Source organism: Aotus nancymaae, unplaced genomic scaffold, assembly GCF_030222135.1.
Source record: "Aotus nancymaae isolate 86718 unplaced genomic scaffold, 86718_ANA_hifiasm-v0.15.2.pri h1tg000011l, whole genome shotgun sequence".
NCBI classification, from domain to species: Eukaryota; Metazoa; Chordata; class Mammalia; order Primates; family Aotidae; genus Aotus; species Aotus nancymaae.
This window is the reverse complement of record NW_026988422.1, coordinates 2,409,920-2,433,991: the sequence shown is the minus strand read 5'-3', so window position 1 is coordinate 2,433,991 and position 24,072 is coordinate 2,409,920. Positions and strand designations below refer to the sequence as shown.

Sequence of the window (24,072 nt, the reverse complement as noted above, 5' to 3'; positions counted from 1 at the left end):
CAGTGTCAGAGAGGTTAAGAGGTAAAAGAAAGTAACAAGGATGGTGTGGATAGCAGCGCTAAATAGTGAGGTCAAGATGAAATACACTGCAAGTAAGTTCAATATAAAATCACACACTGGAGTCTGTGGCAGGGAATAGGGGAGGGACAGCAGGGGGGCAGGAAGGTTGGCAAGGGATAACATGGGGAGAAATGCCAGATATAGGTGACGGGGGAAAGGAGGCAGCAAAGCACATTGCCATGTGTGTACCTATGCAACAATCCTGCATGATCTGCACATGTACCCGAGAACCTAAAGTGCAATAAAATACGTGTGTGTGTGTGTATATATGTACATATGTGTATATATGTATTTTATATATATACACACACACCCCCCACTGGTAACCACCTAAAGGGAAAATTTCAGCAGAGATGTTAACAAAGAAGGCAGGTTAAAGAATCAGAAACACAGTCTAGTACTATAATTCTAATCAGTGAGTTTGCTAAAATATTTTTCATGCAAAATCTATTTCCATAAAAAGTTTTGTCAACAAATGAGTCTGGGAACACTGCATACTACAAATTTTTGAAAACTTATATAAGCACATTACATACTCTGAAAATTCCTACAATAAAGAAATACTTGGAGAGAGATCCAAGATGGCTAATTACTAGCAGCTCAGGATTGTAGCTCCCAGTGAAAGCACAGAGAATGAGAGGACGCCACACTTTTAGATGAATATTTGTTGCTCATGGACCAGGAGATTCCCAGTGGAGGAGCCCCACGGGTCACCAGCACGACTCTTGTGGCCGGCGCGGCGGTTCTTGGTGCAGAGTAAACGGGACTGGGTCCCCTTTTGGTCGACGTTTGGAGCTCCGGGAAGGCAGAGTTGCCTATTTAGCTGATTGAAAAAGGGACTCAAGAAGGAAGCCAGACCGGAGATTCCCAGGCAGAAAAGCACTATCAATCTTAAAACTGCTGTTTTAGCTGGCGCAATGGGTTGCTCAGATTCCGACGCTGGGAATCAATAAGTTGGACGTCCACTCAGAGACCTAATTCGAAAGTTGGTAATTACAAAGACGACAGGTGGATAAATTCACAATGATGGGAAGAAACCAGCGTAAAAAGGCTGAGAATACCCAAAATCAGAATGCCTCTCCCTCTACAGGGCATCACAGTTCCTCATCAACAAGGGATCAAGGCCTGATGGAGAACGAGTGTGTTCCAGTAACAGAATCAGGCTTCACAAAGTGGATAATAAGAAACTTCTGCGAATTAAAAGAACATGTCCTAGCCCAATGTAAAGAAACTAAGAACCTTGAAAAAAGGTTTGACAAAATCCTAACGAAAATAGACAATTTAGAGAGGAATATAAGTGAATTAATGGAACTGAAGAATACAAGAACTCCACGAAGTATGCACAAGTTTTAACAGTCAAATTGATCAAGCAGAAGAAAGGATATCAGAGGTCGAAGACCAATTTAATGAAATGAAACGAGAAGACAAGATTAGAGAAGAAAGAGTAAAAAGGAATGAGCAAAGTCTCCAAGAAATATGGGACTATGTGAAAAGACCTAATTTACATTTGATAGGTGTGCCTGAATGTCATGAAGAGAATGAATCCAAGCTGGAAAATATTCTTCAGGCTATTATTCAGGAAAACTTTCCTAACCTAGTAAGGCAGGACAATACTCAACTCCAGCTAATCCAGAGAACACTACAAAGATATTCCTCAAGTACAGCAACCCTAAGACACATAATTGTTAGATTCACCAGGGATGAAATAAAGGAGAAAATTCTAAGGGCAGCTAGAGAGAAAGGTCAGGTTACCCATAAAGGGAAGCCTATCAGACTCACAGCAGATCTCTCAACAGAAACCCTACAAACTAGAAGAGAGTGGGGGTCAATATTCAATATCCTCAAAGAAAAGAATTTTCAACCAGAATCTCATATCCAGCCAAACTAAGCTTTATAAATGAAGGAAAAATAAAATTTTTCGCCAACAAGCAAGCACTCAGAGATTTCATCACCACCAGGCTTGCTTTACAAGAGCTTCTGAAAGAAGCACTATACACAGAAAGGAACAACCAGTATCAGTCATCCCAAAAACTTACTAAAAGGTAAAGAGTATCTCCATAATGAAGAATCTACATCAACTAATGGGCAAAATAGCCAGCTAGCATTAAATGACAATATTAAACTCACAAATATCAAGATTAATCCTAAATTTAAATGGATTAAATGCCCCAATCAAAGACACAGACAGGCAAAATGAATAAAAAGTCAAAACCCATCGGTACGCTGTATCCAGAGCCATCGCATAAGCAAGGACACACAAAGACTCAAAACAAAGGGTTGGTGGAAGACTTACCAATCAAATGCAGAGAGAAAAACAAAAAACAAAAAAAAAAAAAACCAGGAGCTGTAACTTTTGTCTCTCACAAAATAGACTTGAACAGTAACAAAGACTAAAAGAAACAAAGAAGGACATTACATAATGGTAAAAGGATCAATGCAACAACAGGAGTCAATCATCATAAATATATATGTACCCAATACAGGAGCACCCAGATACATAAGACAAGTTCTTAATGACTCAGAAAGAGACTTGGACTCCCGCTCAATAATAGCGGGAGACTTGACACCATATTGTTAATATTTGACGGATCAACGAGATAGAAAATTAACAGGGACATCTATGATTTGAACTCAGACCTGGAACAAGAAAACTCAGTGAATATTTATAGAATTCTTTACCCCAGGTCCATAGAACATACATTTTTCTCAGTATCACATTACAGCTATTTTGAAAGTGACCACATAATTGGAAGTAAATCACTCTTCAGCATTTGCATAGCATTTCACAGACTTAATGAAATATTGGTTGGCTGTTTGTTATTTTCTTCTCTTATTCCTTCCTGTCTCCGCTGTTAAGCACAATTATCGGCAAAAAAGAGGTTGTTTTTTTTTTTGCAGGGGTATGTTGGGAAATGAAACAGAAAGCAAGAGAATTAGGAAACTTTGCCCTAATCATTTCAATAATTTTTCAACTTGCTAATTTCATCAAAGAGGCAAGGAGCTATTTCTCTGCCTCATCAATCATGTTTTTCTGAAAAATGAAAATATATATGCATTATGATAAATTCCATTACAACAGAATACTTTTCTTTTTTTTTTTGAAAGAAAGAAAGAAAAAGAATAAAGAAGAGGAGGAAAAAAGAAGAGAAAGAGAGAGAGAGAATGGGAGTATTGCTTTCTTGCCCAGGCTAGAATGCATTTTAGTAATGGATATTGAAAACCTCTTTTATACCAATAATTATACTTAGGTTTATACATAGGTTAATTATACATAGGTTTAAATGAAATATTGGTTGGCTGCTCATTTATTATTTTCTTCCCTTATTCCTTTCTGTTTACATCAAAAAAGAGGTTTTTAACACCTATTTTTAGATTGCATTCCAGCCTGGGCAATAATAGAGCAAGATTCCTGTTCTCTCTCCCTCTTTCTCTCTTTTAAAAAAAAAAAAGAAAAGAAAAAAGAAAAGAAACACTTTTGTCTTTGTTTAAACCAGCTTTCCCATACTTAGTTGACCATGAAATCCTTTTTCATTCAATACATACTACAACCTTTCTTTCACTTTGGAAAATAAGAATAGAAAAAAAAATTTTTAAGCTAAAAGAAACCAGAATTATATGGACAAAAGGAGAAAACAATGCTTGTAAAAATGAATGTGAAAATGTTCTAACACTTAAAATTCCCTTCTAATAAACCACTTAGCTATTTTCAAATGATAAAAAAAAAAAAGAGTCCAATAAAAATGGGCAAAATAACACATACAATACTTAAGACTTTAAAGTCAGGCATTGTAGTTCATTCCCGTAATCCCAGCACTTTGGGAGGCCAAGGCAGGAGGACTGCTTGAGCCCAGGAGTTCAAGTGACACTGAGCTACGATCACACCACTGTACTCCAGCCTGGGCAACAGAGAGGCTCTGTCTCTTTATAAATAAATAAACAAACAAACTTTTAAAAATAGCTTTAAAAACACTTACCTTCATCTTTATACTTTATTGTTACTTCATCATTACTCAGAAGTTTTCCTCTGAAAACTCGCTGCATCATTAGCACTAACTCATCATAAGTAATATCTTCATTATGAATAGGAATTCGCCGAATATCCTCCCCAAGTTGAGCTTTGATGATTAGCTTCCCACTCAGATCCAACTGTCCGTTCATGGTGGACTCCAGGATGTTCTATATATAGAACTCTAGACAAAGACTGATAAAAGTGGTTTTGATAATTAAACAACACAACATTTCTTAAAAGTTGAGAGTTACTATTAGACGCTAAGAAACTCTGGCCTCCAGAAGATTCATTATGCCCATGTTACCGTATTTATGTTAAAATGGCCTGGAGGCAACATTATTTTACTGTAGAGATAATAAAATAAGCTTTTCTTTTATGTCTACTATTATTTTATCTACATGTTTAACTGTTTACCTGACATTACCACTTAGATTTTTCTTTATGTAAAAATAAATTCCTAATCTTCCACCTATGCCTCTCCTATAGGCTCCCCGATCTCACTTCCTCTGAGTTGTGTAAGACAAAAAAAAATCTTGGTTGATCTTTTTCTCAAACCTTACATCCAAACTACCGACAAAATATGGTTGCCACTACCTTTAAAATAACTCTGGAGTCCAACCACTTCAGCACCTTCACTGCTATCAACTTGATTCAAGCCACCATTATTGCTTACCTCAATCACTGGAAAAGACTCCTAACCAGTTCGCCTGCTTTTTACCTTTGCCCACTTTTAATCTAGTCTCGGCACACCAGAGTTAATCCTGTTAAATAAAACCTAGTACCATTCTGTTCAAAACTTCCCAATGCATTCCCATCTCAAAAACCAAGACCTATAAGACCATCTGGCCTCCGGCCCCTGGCCAAGTATTTAACTTCATTTCCTACCTCTCCTCTTCACTCACCCGTTACACCCACACTTCAAGTTTTCCCTTTGTCTTGAACCTTTCTGGTAGCCCTCATATGATTCAGAATAGTTATCAAATGTTAACTTTTGAGAGGTCTTTCCTAACCATCTAATTTAAAATGGCTCCCCCCAACATTATCTTATCCTGCTTTTCTTCAAAGCACTTAACACTATCAGACATTAAAAATTTATAACTTTTTATTGTCTTTTCCACTTGATGGTAGGAAGTTTTCCATATTCCCAGAGCCTACAAGAGTGCCTAGCAGACCAGTAGTCATTCAACAGCTGTTAAATAAAGGGTAAAATAAATACTGGCTTCAAAACTCTATTATCCTACAACAATAAAAGCTAACCCTATTTGAGTTAACTCAAATAGAGCCTCAAGTTTTTCTGAGAAAGACCTCATGAGTACATTCTTTCATTTCCTCTCTATGTGGAGGAACTGGAGGAGACAAATTAGTAATACCTACCAGAACTTTTAAAGACCATCCACTACTGTGCTGCATACTCCATAACTTTCCCACCTGGGTGGGTGTGATTTGGACTGCATACTTTATCAAATAAGACAGTATCAAACAATCAGCCACTAAATACTAACTTGTTACAGAATTTTCCCTTAGGTTTTATTTTAATCTTTAATTTTATTCAGTATGACCATCCTGTATTGACTGTGTATTTTTACTTTTTTTTGAGATGCAGTCTCACTCTGTCACCCAGATTGGAGTGCAGTGGTGCAATATCGGCTAGCTGCAACCTCTGCCTCCCGGGTTCAAATGATTCCCATGCCTCAGCCTCCTGAGTGGCTGGGACTACAGGGATGCGCCACCATGCCCGGCTAATTTTTGTATTTTTTAGTAGAGATGGGGTTTCACCATGTTGGTCAGGCTGCTCGCCAACTCTTGACCTCAAGTGATCCACCCATCTCGGCCTCCCAAAGTGCTGGGATTATAGGCGTTAGCCACCAAATCAGGCCATGACTGTGGAATTTTAAATTCAAAATAATGTTGAAGGTCTCTAGCAAGTTAAATGGTTGCTAGATAATAACGGAGGATATACTTATGATCAAATAATCGGTTAATATTTCTTCTTCTCAAAGCGAAGATGTTCCTGAATGTTCTAATCGCTGAACATTTTCTAAGCATCAACTCCTTCCTCCTCCTGCCCCAAGAAAATGATCTCTTGAGACTTTTTAAAGTGTTCTACAACATTCTAGTTTCAACTTCCCACCTTGCTAATAGCAGCTTTCTGTTTCCTCCTCCTAAGACTGTTGTTTCATTAACACCACACTTCTCTGCAATTATTCTTTATTCTTTTGGGGTATGTGAAAGCACTCACGTGCTCCTCCAACATATCAACCCTTCAAGTACTTGAAAAACGTTTTCATGAATCCAATTTCATGAATATTATACATTAATGCCCTACTATTCTTCATATAAATACCCTAGGTCATTTCATCTAACTAGTCCTTAAATAAATTATCTTTAGACCCCCCACCACCATGCTCTGAACAGATATTAATAAATCTTTATTGAAATGGGTCATTAAAACCAAATATAACACTCTAAAGTCAATGCAGAATAGAATGGATTGCATTCCACTCTAGGGATGCCATGTTTATCTTAATGCAAAATAAGAATACAATTAGCTTTTTATCTTCCAATTCTCACAATGGACTTCTCATGAAAACAGTGATTAACAGAAATCTTCATACAACCAACTCTTTGCCTTCTGCAACGCCTTCTGAGTTCAGGAAATACTTACTGAATACCTACTATGTGCCAAGCTCTAAAGTATAATTACTAAACCAAATGGTAAATATTCTATCTTGTTTGCTCTGGCAGCCTAAGAGTAACAAAGACATTTCAATAAATCAACGTATTTGTTACCTTCTCCTTCCTACAAGATGTGTAAACCAGCAATAATGTAAAAGGAACCAGTGCTTAGCTTCAGTGAGCTAGTACTATCTTTTCCCAGCAGCGCCTAGAAAAGTGCCTATAGTATTTAAAGAATTTTTGTTCCCTGCACAGAAGATGAGGAATAATAAAGTTCTGATAAACGGAGCGGGAGAAGAAAGCTGTAATATAGATCAGTTTTGCGTCAGACCTTCACACCGTATCTTCTTTATGTAGCTACAAGTGACTTCCATCAGACACACTTCTAATTAAGAAAAAAATTCCAGCTTCGAATATAACTGATGATATGTCCTTCTGACTGCGGTAGGGAGGTTGGTGCCCGATTTCAATGGATTTAACATTTGAGTCATGTATACTTTCTGTCATGTTTGCCTGCAAATTCACTTTTTGTGTTTCCCATTGATTATAAACTCCTTGAGGCCAGGAACCAACGCTTCATTTCTAAAGCTGTTGCTAGCTCGTGCAGTCACCTCCCCAGAGTAAACAAAAGTGTGCAACAAAAGTTTCTCTTCAGGGGGAAATCCCATCCCAACATTTCTTCATATACAGAATTCTGGTACTCGTTTTCTCTTCCAAAGTAGAAACTGCTATTAACAATTAGTTCTAGAACTGCGAGTAAGAGCCCTACAAGCTCCTCCCCCATCTTGTCCTTGCCCCTCCCGCTATTAAGTCCAGAAACGACTTGGCCTCTAACTTGTATAACATAACCCTCCAACGGGAACACTCTTCTCAGCACTGGGAATAATCTGACATGCCCAAGGTCATATAAAAAGCCTGCCTCCTGAACCATGATCTAGGTTCAGTGGCCACACTTCTGGCTCTACTAAGTCTAAGGGTAAGACCCTGCTTAATTTCAGAAGCTGTGGCTTAGGCACCTCCTGAAGGGAGCAGTTTCCTTCAACAAACAGTAAACCAAGTCAACCTGTAATTATTCCGAACAATGTAAGACGCCTCAAACCCTGCCTCAGAGGCAGTGTACCAAGACGGTAAAGATCGCCACTACTGGCTACGTGGTCTTAAGTTCTCGAAGGCTCACTTTTACCACATTCGAAACGGAAATCACAATATCTGAATGTGGAGGGACCCTTGCGATGATTAAATGAGATAGTGCATCTAAAATACTTACTATAGTGTCCAGTAAAGCAAATCATCACTATAAAACCAGGCTGGGCCTTCAGCTGGCGCTTGATTAAGCGCCGACTTAGCCAAGGAACGACGCTCCGATTCAGTGACCCCAATCAACTTATTCCCACAGGCACCACTCCACACCCTTCTCACCCTTCCGAGTTCCTTCGGGGACTGGGCGCCCGCCGCCCCAGACCTCCCAAAGCCCCCCTCCTCTCAATCCAAACCCCTGGAGCCAGGCGGACCTGCACCAAGGCATTAGCTGGCGCACCCGCCTACCGGAGCCCTCGGGGTGCGCCTCCCTGCCAGCGCGGCCAGGGGCTGCCTCCCTCTCCCCTCCCCCTCTGCGACCTCCCTTCCCCTCCCCCCAAGCGAGGCCCCGCCCGTCCTCCCTCCGGCCCCCTCCTCCCTCCTCCTCCTCCCTCCAGCCCCTCCACAGCGCGCCTCCGACCCCAGTCGCCGGGCGGTTCGAGCGAGGGCCTCCCACCGCCTCCTTGTCTCCTGGCCTCCTCGGAGACAGCGGCCGCACCCCCAGTTTCTAGCGGTCGTACCGGCTTGCGGAGGCCGCGGCCGCCGTCTCTCTGCCGCTCTCCAATGACGGGGCCGACGCGAGGCCACAGGGCTGGGGCGTCGCGGGGAGGCGGTGGTCACGGCCCGCTCCGTTGCCCTCCGCGACTGCCGCACCTCGCCCCCTGGCTCGCGCGGGCACCGGCCAACCGCACCGACCCAACAAGCCTAGCAAGAACTCCGGCTCTGTACGTGGCAGGTGGGGGAAGAAGAGAGGCGGGAGCAAGAAAAAAAATATGTCCTTCCGCTCCGCCTCACTGCGAGCGGACCTACCAAGGACGCATGCGCGACGGCGTGACGCGCAGAGCCGGCTGGGACCCGGCTGCCTTGTCCGGCCGGAGAGTCCCCGCCTTCACACTGGATGACTGGGTATAGGAAGCGTGAGCTGAACCGATGCACGCATGCGCAGACTGTGACCACGCACTTCCGGTTTTCTTAAAAGGGTGTATTTCCGTCTCTCGCCAGTGGGCGGGGCGTAGTGCACTGTTCTAGACTTTTTAAGAGCCGGTTGCCGGTAGGCATCTGTCCAATTTTAAGCGGTTTTTGTCGTTGTAGTCGTTGACCATTGTAGTAACAGCTTAAAAAAAAAAAACCTTTTCTTCTACAAATCCATTCGCTATTGGGAGCCTACGCTTTGCCAAGCCCTGTTCTAGGAATGGGGGTGAGTCAGTTCGTGAGCAAGGAGTTTCCAATTGAGCAGGGAAGCCTGACAGCGTTTATGAGACAAGACAAATCTGTAACTGTTTAAAGGACAAAAGCTGGGAAATTAAGGCTAAAGATGCCTGAAGTGAATTTTGGAAGATAAGGCATTTGAGTGTGCCCTATGTACTCTTCCCTTCTGTCTTACATGTTCAAATAGAAATACAGTTTGAGCAAGTGGGAATTTATAGCCAAGGGGTGGAGGTCCGCCAGTGGATGGAAAAAGGTACTAAGAGAAGCAAGGGAGATTCCGCCTAAACCAACACAACAGGATTCTAGATGAAAATAAGCCAGGATAATCAGACGTCACCTGGCGGGTGGTGGAGGATGAGGAACCTGATCAAGGGTGAGGGGTTCTTACTGCACTGACTTAACAAGGTTCTTTGCTAAAACTGAGTTTTATAAGGAGGTGCACAGATGGGCCTAGGAGAAGGCTCAGGACCCCGAAGTTTGGCTAAGCAGAGAATCCTTGTCACTTCTAAGGTGAAGACTAAGCCTACAAGTAAAGCATTTAGGCCCTACCTGGTCTCCAGTTGTTTACCAGTTTATAAAAGAAAAACTTCAGCTGAATTAAATTTAAAGGAGTTAATTGAGCAATGAACGATTCACGAATTGGGCAGCCTCAGAATCAGAGCAGATTCACAGACTCCAGCACAGCCACATGGTAGAAGGTTTATAGACAAAAAAAGGGAAATGAGGTACAGAAATCAGCAGTGAAGTATAGAAACAGCTGGATTGGTTACAAGTTGGCGTTTGCCTTATTTGAACACAATTTGAACACTTAGCAGTCTATGAGTGATTGAACTATGAGTGGTTGAAGTGTGGCAGCTGGAATTGGCCAAGACTCAGTTATTGTTATAGACAAATACTCCTGTTAGTTTTCCGATCTTTTCTATTAAGCTAGGTGAAGTTCATCCACAAGGATTCAAATTAAAAGTATGGAGTCCTTCTCAGGCCATATGTAGTTTGCTTTAACACCAGATACTCCTGAAGGACCTGGAGTAAGTTCAGGTGTTTCAGAGTGAGAACTTAAGTTCTTTTAGTACTATATAAATAGTGTGATCTGCTTCAGGTGTAAGTCTCTGAAACTTCTGTTTGAGAGTGAAATAATGTTAAGTTTAGACTGTTCTCTTCCAACAGTTGTATTGTCCTTTGAGCAATTGTTTGCAGGGATAAGGGAGTGGAATACTACAGAAGAAATAAAAAAAAAAAAAAAACTCCTCATTGCTCTCCAAAGAATGTTATTCATTGCTTATTTTTTTTTAATTGAATAATACAGATTTGGGGAGATGTACTGCTGTCAGATAATAGTATTATCATGTCATTAAGATGATTTGGGATGGGGTAAACCCACAACCATATGGCAAAAGTAAAATATTCCCTGAAGGAAGTGAATTATACTACTGTTATTCTCCCTAAAAAGAGGTCAGATCCTGAGGCAGGAGATAAGGAGATGAATCTTGGCCTGTTATAAAGTGAAAAGAATATCCGTTGGGGATCTCCAGTGAGGGGGCACTCAAGAGTCCTGCTGCTGAGGAGAAATAGCTGATCTCTGTTACACTATGGTCATCTGTGAGCTAGGAAGAGAGGCACTCATAAGCTGGCCTTGGGGAAAGGCTGGAGCTCATGGACTCTGAAAGCAACTTAAGGCTCTTTATGTTGTAATTCCCTTATACTTCATCCCCTAGCCATCAGTAAAGTCTTGTTTAATGTTAAAACTTGTTCCCAGCTACCACTGTGGAACTTGAGAGGTGGGGTTGTGGTGATTTCTCAAGTCAAAGCTGATGCACATCTATGTACTTAGGCTCCAAATAAATACAGGTGATAACTAGTGACAGAGCCATTACCTAAATTGAACCAGTTACCTACTTACCAAGAACATGGTCTCTTCTACTATGTCTTTAGATACATAGTGGCCTTCTTTTCTACAGCTAGATGAATTTGGTTTTAAATGAACACTGAGAATAGTCTTGAACTAGAAAATACTATTTATTTCTACCAAGGAACTGCTAAGAAAAAAAGAGAAAGAGAATACTGCTTAATGGTAGTATATGAAAGTTGAGAATATGTGAAGGAAGGAGAAGCAGTGTAGGGAAATACCTTTGACCCAGACTACAGCAAGGAGAGACATGAGATTCTGCAGTACAGAGGTTATTTTCCATGTTTCATCTGAAGAAGAGTGAAGACTTACACTGTGGTTTTAACAGAAAGAGTCAACCAACCAACTTACCTACCACCTGCTCTTTCTCCCTGAAAGTCTGTGTAGCTAAAACTCCTCACGTGGAAAGGGGGAAAAATCCTAAGAATGAAAATAGGATTCTTGGACTGGACAAGAAATGAGACAAAGACTATGAGCCCTGTTAGCAAGTTAGATAAAGTCAATGTTTTATCATGTTCTTCATTATTACTGAGTATAAATGATTTTGAAAATTTGAGTCATCTCATATACCCTCAGAGGAACCAAGGAAAGGCTGTATGTTCCTCTTTGGATGAGAATGTCAAAGGAGAAGTTATGTCCCTTGCTGAGAATCAGCTCTGTGTGGCAGCAGTTAGCTGTTAGCTAAATAAGAGAACTCCAAACAAAAGGGGAATCATGAGGCCCAAACAGGGACCAGCTGGTCAGCTCAGCCTCACCTCCACTGGTTAAATATATAAAGATTTGCTTGTGTGAACATAGGAAGCTGTCACCCTATGCAGAGATAATGAAGGAGAAAGGGACGATTTTCTTACTTTGTACCTTGGAGTGAGTGATTCTTAGTACAAGCTAAGGAAAATACTTCAACCTGTCCTACCAGCTTCACATGCATGAAAACCCTAAAATGTTTTTGCCTTACCTTGGGGCTCTTTGTCCAACCCCTCTTTAGAGAAACCACTCTCAAAGGTAGTTATTCCTAGATTTTGTATCCCTAGAGGCTGATGTAAATACTCAATACATATTTATTGAATAAAATAATGAAAACTAAGTTAACTTGCCGTTGTACAGGGCAAGCTCCCAGAAAAAAAGGAGCAACTGTCATGGGTAAGTCCCTAGCTCCCTAGGCATGTAGGATTTTGTCTCTGAGTAATTTGAAATCATTCACTTTTCCTTTTTTCCATCCCCTGGAGACAGTGCTAAGTTACCTGTCAGCTAAATTACCTGTTAGAGTTCAAGTTGAAAGAGAAATGCAATTGTGAGCTGAATTGCATCCTCCTGCCAAAATTCATATATTGAACCCCCATCTCCAGTACCTCAAAATGTGACTGTATTTGGAGATGGGTTCTTCAAAGAGTGGTTAACGTTGGGGTGAGCCTCTAATCCAATATGACTGATGTCCTTATCAGAAGAGAGTAGGACACAGAGAAACCAGAGATGGGAGCACACAGAGGAGAGACCGTGTGAAGACACAGCAAGAAAGCAGTCTTCTGCAAGCCAAGGAGAGAGTCCCCAGAAGAAACCAAACTTACCAACATTTTGATTTCCAGCCTCCAGAACTATGAGAAAATTAATTTCTGATGTTTAAGCCACCCAGTCTGTGGTGTTTTATTATGGTAGCCCTAGTAGACTCATACAGATGCCATAAGATATGCAAGAAGGTATAACTTTTCATTTCATCAAGAGTAGCTTTGTTAGGCTCATTTAAGAAACCTAGGCCCAGTGAGGTGGCTCATCCCTGTAATCCCAGCACTTTGGGAGGTCAAGGCAGGATGATCACTTGAACCCAGAGTTTGAGACCAGCCTGGGCAATACAGTGAGACCCTGTCTCTACTAAAAATAAAAATAAAAATAAATAGGCATGATGGCATGTACCTGTAGTCTCAGCTACTTGGGAGGCTGAGGCAGGAGGATCCCTTAAGCCCAAGGAGGTCAGGGCTTCAGTGAGCTATGAGCTCACACCACTGCACTCCAGCCTGGGTGACAGAGTGAGACTCTGTCTCAAAAAAAAAAGAAAGAAAGATAAACCTGGTTGCCAGAATCTAGGAATCATGCATGTCAGAGGCAAAATCAAACTCTGGGTACTTGGAGACACTCACGTCTCTAACATTTATGCCAATCATCCTCCTTTTAGTCCCTCCATATAAATGCATAATTAAACAGCATTCTCAAAAAGCCATTTCAATAAAGAGTCACTTATAATAAAAAATGCAAAATAAAACCACAATGAGATACAATTTTTCACACATTCTTCTGAGAAAAATAAAATAGTTTCATAACACTTTTTTTAAAAGTATGTGGCAGAATAGGTATTCATGCTTTGTTGTGGGGACATTAAATAGTTCGTATCAACATCTAAAATGCCTTATGACACAACCATTTCATTCACAGTGTACCAGAGAAATGCTTGTACATAAGAACACACCCATTAATGTTTGTTTTCAAGTGAGAGACTATAGAGCAATTAAAAGAAATGTACACATGCGTACAGTCAGAGCTCAAAAACATTTTGATGAGTGCAAAAAACAACTTTTAGAAAGTTACATTAGTGTGCAGAAAATAGTTAACATAGCAGCCTGAGATGGCTGTCCCTAGAAAGGCCCACTTGCAAGGTTGGCCCTTGGCTGGTGTCTGGGAAATTGGATTTTAGGAGTGTTCTCATCCCATTATTTGATAAGAATAGTGAACTATGTCTAAAAACTGTTTGTACAATGTGATTTATGCAGAATACCTGCTTTCTTGAAGTCTAGAATTTTTAGCCAGGCAGTGAGGGCTTATGTGACCAGGCCCCAATAAAAACGCAGATTACTGAATCTTTCATGAGCTTTCCTGGTAGACAATATTTCACATGTTGTCAGTTTGTTGCTGGAGAAATTAAGTGCATCCCATGTGACTGCACTGGAAGAGAACTCCTGGGAGCTTGCTCTGGTTTCCTCTGCACTTCTCCCCATGCAACGTTGTCCTTTGCTGGTTTTGCTTTATATCCCTTTGTAATAAACAATAGCTATGAATGTGAGTCTTTGCTGAGTCTTATGAGTGAGCCTAGTGATTCATCAAACCTGGGGGTGGTCTTAGGGACCACTGACACAGTTCCTTATACCATTTCTGTAAAAGAAAGTACGGAACACTATGAGCTGCTATGAGCATATAATGTATGTACATATTTCTTAGAATCTGAAAGTTTACGCACCAAGCTCATTACCCTGGTTAACTCTGGGGAGAAGAGGAAAAAGACAAAAGGGGCTTGGGTTCAGTTGTGGCGATCAAAGGGGACTTCAGCTCTATCTGGAACACTAATTTGTTGCTCTTTGTTATCGTTCTTGTTGTTTAAGGAAGATATACTCATGTGTTACTTAGATGGGAAAATATTTCCAGTTAATTTAAGAACAATCTCAGCCTGCAGTTAGAGTCACAAAATTTTAGAGACAGGAGGAAATTTGGAGTCTTGCCAGTTCCTTTACACAGACAGAGCCTCAGGTTCTGATGCCTAGAGGGGCAAATGTCTTGCCACAAGTCACATAACTTATAGCTGAGATCACAACTCCCAGTCCAGAATGCTTCTTTACCCTGCTATTGCCTATTGAGTACTGGGCCAGAAATATTTTCTTTTCTTTATCACAAAGGTCCGTAAAGTCTCAGTTGTCGTATCATGGCTTCATAGCAGCTTATATTAAAGTTCAGCAAATTATAAAGGTCACACTTCCACGTGTACAAAAGCACCAACTTGCAAGGTTGCAAGAAAAATACAGATAAGACTTGAACTATAGCTCTATGAGAAATACTTTGTAAAAGATAACAGCATTAGGTCATACCACTCTGTTGCTTTTTCTTCTTCTTTTTGTTAAAGAGTTAACATATATGGAAATTTTTTAGAAATATGATCAGTGGCTTACGAAAAAGATAACCTATTTCCAGTTTCTGAAATAATTCACAAACTGGATTTCAAAAATTCACTCCAAAATTTCATATATTGCTGTTGGGAACATAAAGTGATACAAACATTTTAGAAGACTGTTCGGTGGTTTCTTATAAAGGCAAATACACACTTACTCTATGACCCAGCAATTTCACTACACATTTCTTATTTTCAAATTTTTTCTAGATTCAGAGATGAGTTTTCACCTTGTTGCCCAGGCTGTTCTCAAACTCCTGAACTCAAGCAATCCTCCCCTCCCAAATTGCTGGGATTACAGGTGTGAGCCACTGCACATGGCCAGATATCTCGAGAGAGAGAGAAAAAACTATATCCACACAAAGATGTGTATAACAATGCTCATAGCACTTTAATTCATAATAGTCAAAACCTGGAAACAACAGAATGCCCATGAAATGGTGAATGCATAAACAAATTGTGGTATATCCAAACAATTAAATACTACTCAGCAATAAAAAGAAACTAACCATGATACACACAGCAGTATAGAAGAATCTCAAAAATATCCTGAGTGAGAGAACCCAGACTCAGAAGAGGACATACCGTATGATTCGTGTGATATTCTGGAGGAGACAGAACTGTGTGTATCTGGTGATAGAAAGCAGATCCGTGGTTGCCTGGGGCTGGGAATGGGGGACAGGTTTAACTGGGAAGAAGCATGAAGGAATGTTATGCAGTCATGGAAACGTGTTTAATCTTGTCCGGCACAGTGGTTTCACAGGGGTATAAATTTGTTAAAACTCATCTAATTAGTCACTTAAAATGAGTGTATTTTATGGTATGTAAATCATACATCAATAAAGTTAATTTAAAAATGAAAAAAGCAAACGAGCAAAATGAAAGCTAATTTCACAGGCAAAATTAAGGAACACAACTATTAGACAAAAAACAAAACAAAAAAACACTCGTCACTGATGCACTTTTGATACTAAAGTTTCCCGTGGTGCATTAAGCATGTGTCTTTATGTGTACATAGCATTGCTTAACTTCAGAGCAATACTGATTATACAGACCTCTTCAGTGTGTACACTTGGCAGACTTGCAGGCACGTATGAGAATGTACTGAATTTACAAATGTGACATAACAATCTCATCTTGATCTCTTTCATTCAACATAGTTTGCCCTCTGATTTGGTCATATACGCAAATGGACGTTTTCAAAGAAACTTAAGGCCAATTTCACGTACTATTAAAATAATAGTATTTTTGCCAAGAAATTGTGGTGTGTTTGCTTGTTAAGAGTTAGACTCGTATAATATTTCTATATTTATGTTGAGTGTTAGGAAGCTTACAGTCTAATTTGTGGCTGACACCTAGCAAAATTACAACATTATGATTCTTGGATATTACTCTCATCCCTGGCGTCATACTTTTTATTCCTATTCTTTTTTTACCTTACTCCTGACTTCTTAATCAGTGTTTTAGCAACTTTTATATCTTTTTTTCAAGTACACATTATAAAATAGGTAACATGTAAATGAAATAATGTAGATGACACACATTACTTTGAACCTTTTTGTGGTTTTAAAATTTTTTTCTAATTAATAATTGCTAATCAAACTTCTCCAAGATTTTGTGTTTTCTTTTTAAGAAAAGGCAAGTGGACACAAAGAGACAGAAAACATTTGAAAGGAAAAAATAACTTTGTCATGGAGCCCCACCCAGTTTCTGATGTAAAGAAGGGTTAGAGATGTCATGTGTCATACATGAGTCGTTTGATCTCACTTGGTACATTTATGCGACTGTTCTACATTTTACAAGTTTCTGCATAGTTCTTAACATATTTCTTAATCTAACATGAAAAATTATTCTGCCTGGGTAAGGACACATAAACTCAGAAATTGCTAAATGCTCTTTTGGACATTTCCAATCAAATCCAGAGTAATCATTTCATTATTCTAAAAAGAGAAGAAAACAATAAACTGGAAGAAATATTTTCACCAAATGTAATAGTTAAAAGGCTGAGATTATAATAAATAAGAAATACACATTTGTGAGAAAAAATTACAGTAGCTCAATTGAAAATGGGCAAAAAAATACAAATAACAAAAATGCCAAAATAAACAACTATATTAAAAAAAGTTTATGGTCCTCCAAATGTTGATAACATAATACATTCTTGCAATGTTTTCTAAACAATATACCAGTATACATTAGGAACCTAAATTTATCTGGTCAAGAGAATTTGGCACATTTATCTGAGTCAAGAGAATTTATCTTAAGGAATAATGAAAAAGAAAGGAAAAAATACATGTACTAATTTATTCATCACAGCATCACTACAATATTAAATATTAAAATGATCTAAATATACAATAATAGGGAAACAAATTAGCAAATGATACAATCATTAAGAAGACTGCATAACTAGGTAATAAGTGAAAATCAAATCAGGTGCTATCATTAGTTATGTAAAATTCTTATGTGTTCAGACAAAGAGCGTGGATTATGGAAAACAGACAATACTGAAAAGTTAGGGAATTATGAATTTTGGTTTTGTAAAAGATACGCTTTGTGAATATTGCTTTTTCTACTCAGCAAATTTCAAGTGTATCATACACTGTTATTAACTATGGTCATCATGCTGTACGTTATATCTCCAGAATGTATTTATCCTGTAACTGAATGTTTGTACCATTTGACCAGCATCTCTCCATCCCTGACTTCCCACTCCCAGTCCATTCTACTCTCTGTTACTATGAGTTTGATTTCTTTTTCGATTCTACATATAAGGAGATCAAGTAGTATATTTCTTTCTGTGTCTGAGTTATTTCACTTAGCATAATACCCTTCAGGTTAATCCATGTTATTGCAAATAGCAGTACCTCCTTCTTTTTTAAAGCTGAATAGTCCTCCATCCTGTGTGTGTGTGTGTGTGTGTGTATCATAATTTTTTTATCCATTCATCCATCAGTGGACATAGCCGCAGGCCTTGTCTATGGAATTTCTTCTTACTTTATCTCTCTGACCTAAGAGAGGTATCTACTTTCTCATTTTGCTAATCTCTATGTTTCCTGCTGCATTCTCTCATTTGTCTGTGAGTTTGTTAAACACCACAAAACCAATTATCTGCTTTAAAATTTTATTTTAAATACTTAATGTGCTTTCTGTTTTCCTGCTGGAATGATAACTGGAATTAGAGTAATTCCATGAGCTTTTACTTGTGGATACTAAGAGAAAAAAGGTCTCTTCCTGTTAGATCGTTAGGCTGTAAGATTAGGGATGCCAATAGCCAATTTCCAGCCACCTAAACCCAATTTTAGAATGACATCAAGTACAGAAGCACACAGAGCCAGGAAACAGAGAAAAAGAATTCTGACATATTCTTAGCATTCCCTGTGAAAGGAGAGAGTTCCCTTATCCCTGTCACAGCACTTGTGACGGGTGTGGCTCCCTGGGCTTCCTGCCCCCTAGGGGGAACAAGCACACAGGCAGGTGCAGTGGTCGTGGGGAAGGCTTTTGGGCCCCAACCCCACAGCACCATCTATGGGTGGGTGTCTGCCACTCCCAAAGCTCAAGTGGTTGTGTGTTACAGTGTGTTCTTTCAGCTTTGCCCTCTGCAGACAACTTGTGTTAATCAGATCAATAAGCCCCTCTGCCTTATCGCCAGGGCAGGGAGCCAGTATGACAGCTTTCTGTATCCTGAGTTCTTGCCCAATGTACCAGCAAAATCGGATCACACGTAGGCTTGAAGGATGGAGTGCAAGGTTTTACTGAGTGGTGGAGGTGGCTCTCAGTGAGGTGGATGGGGAGCTGGAAGAGGGGAATGGAGTGGGAAGGTAATCTTCCCCTGGAGTCTGGCTGTCCTTGCTTAACGTTCAGACACTTCCCTTTTTCTCTGCCATGCTGCCCCACCACTCTCCACCACTCTGTTCCTCTCAATGTTCCGCTGCTTACGTGTGTGTCCGATAAGGTCTCGGGTTTATATGGGCACAGGATGCGGGGTGTGGTGGCCCAGAGTGGCCTTGAAAAATGCAATATTTGGGCATGAAAACAGGATTGCCTGTTCTCACTTAGGTGTGTGGGGGTGAAGCCCTCACCAGAGACCCTGTCCTTCTCTACCCAGCACTTCCCTGCCCCCTCCCGTATCACTTGTTCTAACTAGACCTGAAGTTAGCATTATCATGTATTTCTTGACTCAAACCAGGACACTTGAAAGTAAAAGGGGCTGCTGGTAATGCTTAACTCAGAAAAACAGGCACAAATTGGGACTTGCCCAGGCAAACTAAAATATATAGTAACCCTCCCAACTCGGTCCTCGGACTTTACATTAATCAATCCATTAAATTACCTTTCACCTTTAACTTGAGTTAGATTTCTATCATTAAACTGAAAATTGCTGACCGGTGCATGAGACAATGATTTAAATCAAAGGAATTATTTCCTAGTGGTAGGATTCATTTCAGGGTAGATACAAGAATATCCATGTCCACCTGAATTAGTCTCCACAATTGCATGTGGCGTTTGCACATTTACGGTGCAGATATTTCAGCAACATTTTATGGAATTTTAGTTGCTATGCCCCAAAAATGCTGAAAAACGTGCAAAGAAAACAACTGTAATTACAAAGGAAACACGTACACCTACCCTCAGGCTAAATGTGGCTCTTTTGTGATTTTTCTTTTTTCTTTTTTTTTTACATTTAAAGTGGCCCTTACTTAAGGTTTATTTTCATCTGAATACAAATTTTGAGTCAACCACATCTTATCATTTTCCCTGTGCCCAGCTACTATTTAGGTGCAGCCCTATGACACCACTAAGAATACTGGCTTTGGGATCTGCTTTTATTCTTTATTTTCTTCCCTTTACTTTTTTCTGTTCTCCTATAAATACAGGCTCTTGTTGGCTTGCCCAGGAACCCAACAGGCATTTGCAACTATTTCTCTAAAAAATATACATTCTTTAGAGAGTGCCAAGCCGACATGACATTTGTTAATCTCTTAATTCAGTACACTGACAGCAGCTGTCTGATTTATGGCAAAACAGAAAACAGCAATTTAAAGACTCTATATCATAAGTCCAGTGGGAATGCTCCCCACCTAAACGGAGGCCATTTTTTATGAGGAAGCCATTCGTAATTCAAGTGTTTGACCTTCCACGAGCAGTTAAATCTTTTAAAAGCCATAAGGGATGATTGTGGCTAACTTCTCATTTTTGGGGTCTCAGTGTCACTTCATCGATAAAAGGGCAGATATATTAAGAACTGGAAGGAAATACCCATTCAGTAACAAATTAACCCGTCTCGCTGCTCATTTCTTACAGAGCCAATTCTCCTGGTCACAAAACATATATATTTTTTTAAACAGAAAAAACTATCCGTTTTCAAAGGTTTAATTAATTAATTTAATTAATGTGCCAAATTCTTCATTAGAAATAAAAGTACAAGCACATACAACTTTAAAATATTCAAAAGTCAAAAGTTTAATACATATAAGCAAATCCCCACACACTGTTCATCAGGAGTCATTTTGTTCTGGAAGGTAAATTTTTCTCTTCATGTCCTTTATAGTTACTTGTAAAAGAATTTGTTACAGTTTCTACATTTTTGTTAAAGTGTGTCACAAAGATTTAATGATATAAGAAACAATGGTAATCTTGAATGCTGTTCGAAATTCTTCACCTCATTCAAGTACGAATCTATTGAAAAATACAAAAACTACCAAGTCCATTATCCCTAATAATAATAACCAACAGTTTTTATCTAATTCTTAATCTTGAGCAAAATATATTGAGGAAGACTTTCTGGGAGGACTGGGAAATAAAGGAGAGAAACAGATAAAATTCAAACGAATTGATTAAAAAGACCACAACAGGTAAGTTTCACAGCCTAGGTGCTTTCCTTTGCTCGGTCACTTTCAGAGATTGTGATTTCCTCAGTACTTACAGAGGATTCCAGTAGCCTAAAGTGTTCATGTAGGGTTGGCAATGACCTGAGAAAATTATACATCTTTACACGCAGCCTTGGCCTGGTCATTGAAGGCAATGACTTCATTCTCGCGGCAGATGATAATGACATCAACACTTTGGAAGCTTCACTCTGGAAGATTTTTGTTCTAACAGTGTACAGGATAAAAATTTGCAATCCCTGCAGATAGGACAAAAGGTTAATGTTGGGTAAGTGCTGAGATACAGTATCAAGGAAGAGATTTTATTTCACTCTGCCACCCAAGCTTCTCATCTGCACGGCACCTCCTCAACTTGAATTTTCCAGTCTGCAGCTCCCACGTACTCTTTAATCTAAGAGGGTTGAAGCAAAGTCTTTCCCATATACAGATCCCTACATGTAATAGTACAAGAGCAGATGCAGAAGACCCGGGTTCGGGTCCCGGGTTGCCACTAGCTGGCTGTGTAAATTTGCTCATTTCCTAAGTTTGATCATCTTCAATTTCCAGTTCTAACATTCTGTGATTCTATATTTCTTGGAGCTTTAGTAACATAACTAGAAATTTGTGCACTTAAGGACAAAAAAATGTAAAGCCCTTCTAGTCACTGGTTTTCCATACTTTACATACGAAGACCAGATGTATATATGATCAGTTGAGCCACAAAACACTGAATAATATTTTCTATATATTTTCAGTAAAAACTGCAATTTATTGAAGTCATATTAGTATCAGACCCTTGCTTTTCACTTAATCCTCATCATTTGGTCATTCTCATGTAAACCTCACATCAACCCAATACAACAAGCCTTATCATCCCCATATTTCAGATAAAGAAACTAAAGTTCAGATAAACTAAGTAATTTGTCCAAGATTACCCAACCAGTACGCAGTGGAGTCTGGCATTGAATTCTTACATCTTTGGCTCCAAAACCCCTCCTCTATCTAATATATGGTGCTGCCTATCCTGTTGCTTGTAACTGTAATAGAAAGTGACTGCAAAGTGTATCATAGCTTGTAAGATGCCTCTGTTAATTCTTTATTAATATCCTTTGTGGAAATGACAGATTAAATAGCATCTGTAGTTAGGTTGATAATATTGTGCCAATGTCACTTTCTTGATTTTGACAGTATCCTATGGTTATATATTATCGTTTGGGAAAGTGGGACAAAGAATATGTGGGAGTTATACTATTTTTTCAAATTTTTGTATTAAATCATTTCAAAATGAAATTATTTTTAAAAATAAATATTCATGGGTATCTCCCACACTGGCATCTATAGGGCCCCAACCCCTGTAAGAGTTTATTTTTAGAATCACATCCTGTGAGTACTGTTTTAGGAGACTCCTAGTACTACAGAAAGACCCTGATAGTTTGATTAATAAAATCAATAACTGCTGGCAACAGACAGACTTGTTCTCTGGCCAAACCTGCTTGGAGACACAGGTTTCAGAAGGACAGGAGTGGTCATTGGTCATCCGGATTGTTCAAGGGAGAGAAATTTATTTGGGGCACGTGAGAAATTCAGTTTCTAGAAAAGCATCTTTTTTTGTGGAGTACACTGTTTCATATGATTTTTCCAGAATTTAAATTCTAAGGCAAAACTAAGACTGTATCAAATTTCTGGTGGAACCATAATTAGGAAAAGACCCTAGACCATGGATAATTCAAGAAAACGCCATCCTGTTGGACCTGTTTGAGTGGACTCCCAGTATTTCTATGCTTCCTAAAATTCCAAAGATGGTATTTGAAAAGAAAAAATGTGTGGGTCAAACTGATTACCACTAACACAAAGATCTAATTGTGCCTCCTAAGTAATATCTGTAGCATTTAGTAAATGTTTACTAGAATTACAGCATTCTAAATCTACGAGTTTTATGTGTGAACAAATCTAGTTATTCCTACACTTTAGTATACATAGACATCACCTGAGGTCCTTGTTTAAAATGAAGAGTCCCAGCTCCTATGCCTGTAGATTCTGACTAAGTAGGTAAGGGGTGAGGCCCAGGAATCAGCATTTTGACACACTATGTAAGTTCTGATGTAAGTAATATTCAGACCCATTTTACAAAACACTGTGTTAATTTTAACATCCATATTGCCACCCCCCCCATTTTATATTTTGCATAACTCACCTGCAGAGGTTATGCGATTTTCCTATAATCATAGGAATCGGTGGTAAAGCTGGATAACATCCTAAATTTCCTGACTTTTAGCTCCATGTCCTTGCCACACTCAATTTTACCATGTTGTAATTTTATCATTTTACCATTTACAATTTCGACCCTTTTACCATTAACATTTTGTAATGAACCTTTCTTTTATAATGTGCCCCTCCTATGTATGGAGAAGTGACTATCCTTGACTATGCCTTCATTCAGATTCCTCCCTAAATTCCTGTTCACTCTGGGAAACAAGCCCATGGATCGATTGGCAATGTCAGACTAGGCTTACCCTATTTATTGACCTTCTAGGAGTTTCCATTTCATATTGACAATAGTAAAGAACTACCTTATATCCATTTAAATTTAGTGGCAGTCACCCATCCATTATCTAAGGGAATTAGTCCGAAAACGCATTGGAGAGGGCTCCCTGGGATAGAGGATGAGTTCTTAGAGGCAACAAATATGGTGGCAGTAATTCAGAAAGCCAAGCAGCTCCCCACACTGCACTACAGAGTCTGATCAAATGCCCTTCCTAACAATTTCCATTTTGTATCAAAGACTTTCCTCCTCAATGACATTTTACCATAGCCAGAAACAGCCAACATGACACCAGCTTCACATGGTAGTTACCATTCTTAGCCACTTAATGGGATAGTCATCAAAATTGCAGTTCCTTCATGAGATAGAGAACTATAGCTCATCCTGACATTGAACAAAGATGCTTTCTACTGTGAAAGATATTTACAAGCAAGTTCCTTGCACTCAGAGAACTGATATTCTAGTTGAGGAGATAATGGTATGCATAAAAAGTTAATTTTAGAGTGTAAAAAGAAGAGGGGACAAATACATTTATGAAACAACACATTTATTTGATAATGAGCTATATGTATTCATTTAGTT

The 24,072-nt window shown here is 39.3% G+C and overlaps 2 protein-coding genes across 8 annotated transcripts in view; both read right to left on the bottom strand.

Annotated features, from left to right (window-relative positions):
* TFG (trafficking from ER to golgi regulator) overlaps window positions 1-8,997 on the bottom strand; it is a 38,517-nt gene extending 29,520 nt beyond the window's left edge. Inside the window, exons 1-2 of one of the 5 annotated variants that reach the window (XM_012476854.2) lie at window positions 8,852-8,997; window positions 4,035-4,261 (exon numbers count right to left, since the gene is read on the bottom strand). In XM_012476854.2, the coding sequence (XP_012332277.1) occupies window positions 4,035-4,218 (184 nt within the window). In that variant the 5' untranslated portion in view covers window positions 4,219-4,261; window positions 8,852-8,997. Of the gene's footprint in view, window positions 1-4,034; window positions 8,173-8,562; window positions 8,823-8,851 lie in introns of those variants that run through there. The other 4 variants (XM_012476863.2, XM_012476844.2, XM_064374569.1 and 1 more) reach the window with 4 other exon arrangements.
* Window positions 8,998-19,738: 10,741 nt separating this feature from the next.
* ADGRG7 (adhesion G protein-coupled receptor G7) overlaps window positions 19,739-24,072 on the bottom strand; it is a 93,486-nt gene continuing 89,152 nt past the window's right edge. For all 3 annotated transcript variants that reach the window (XM_012476901.2, XM_064374556.1, XM_064374557.1), the window contains one exon: window positions 19,739-21,208. In XM_012476901.2, the coding sequence (XP_012332324.2) occupies window positions 20,951-21,208 (258 nt within the window). In that variant the 3' untranslated portion in view covers window positions 19,739-20,950. The remainder of the gene's footprint in view (window positions 21,209-24,072) is intronic.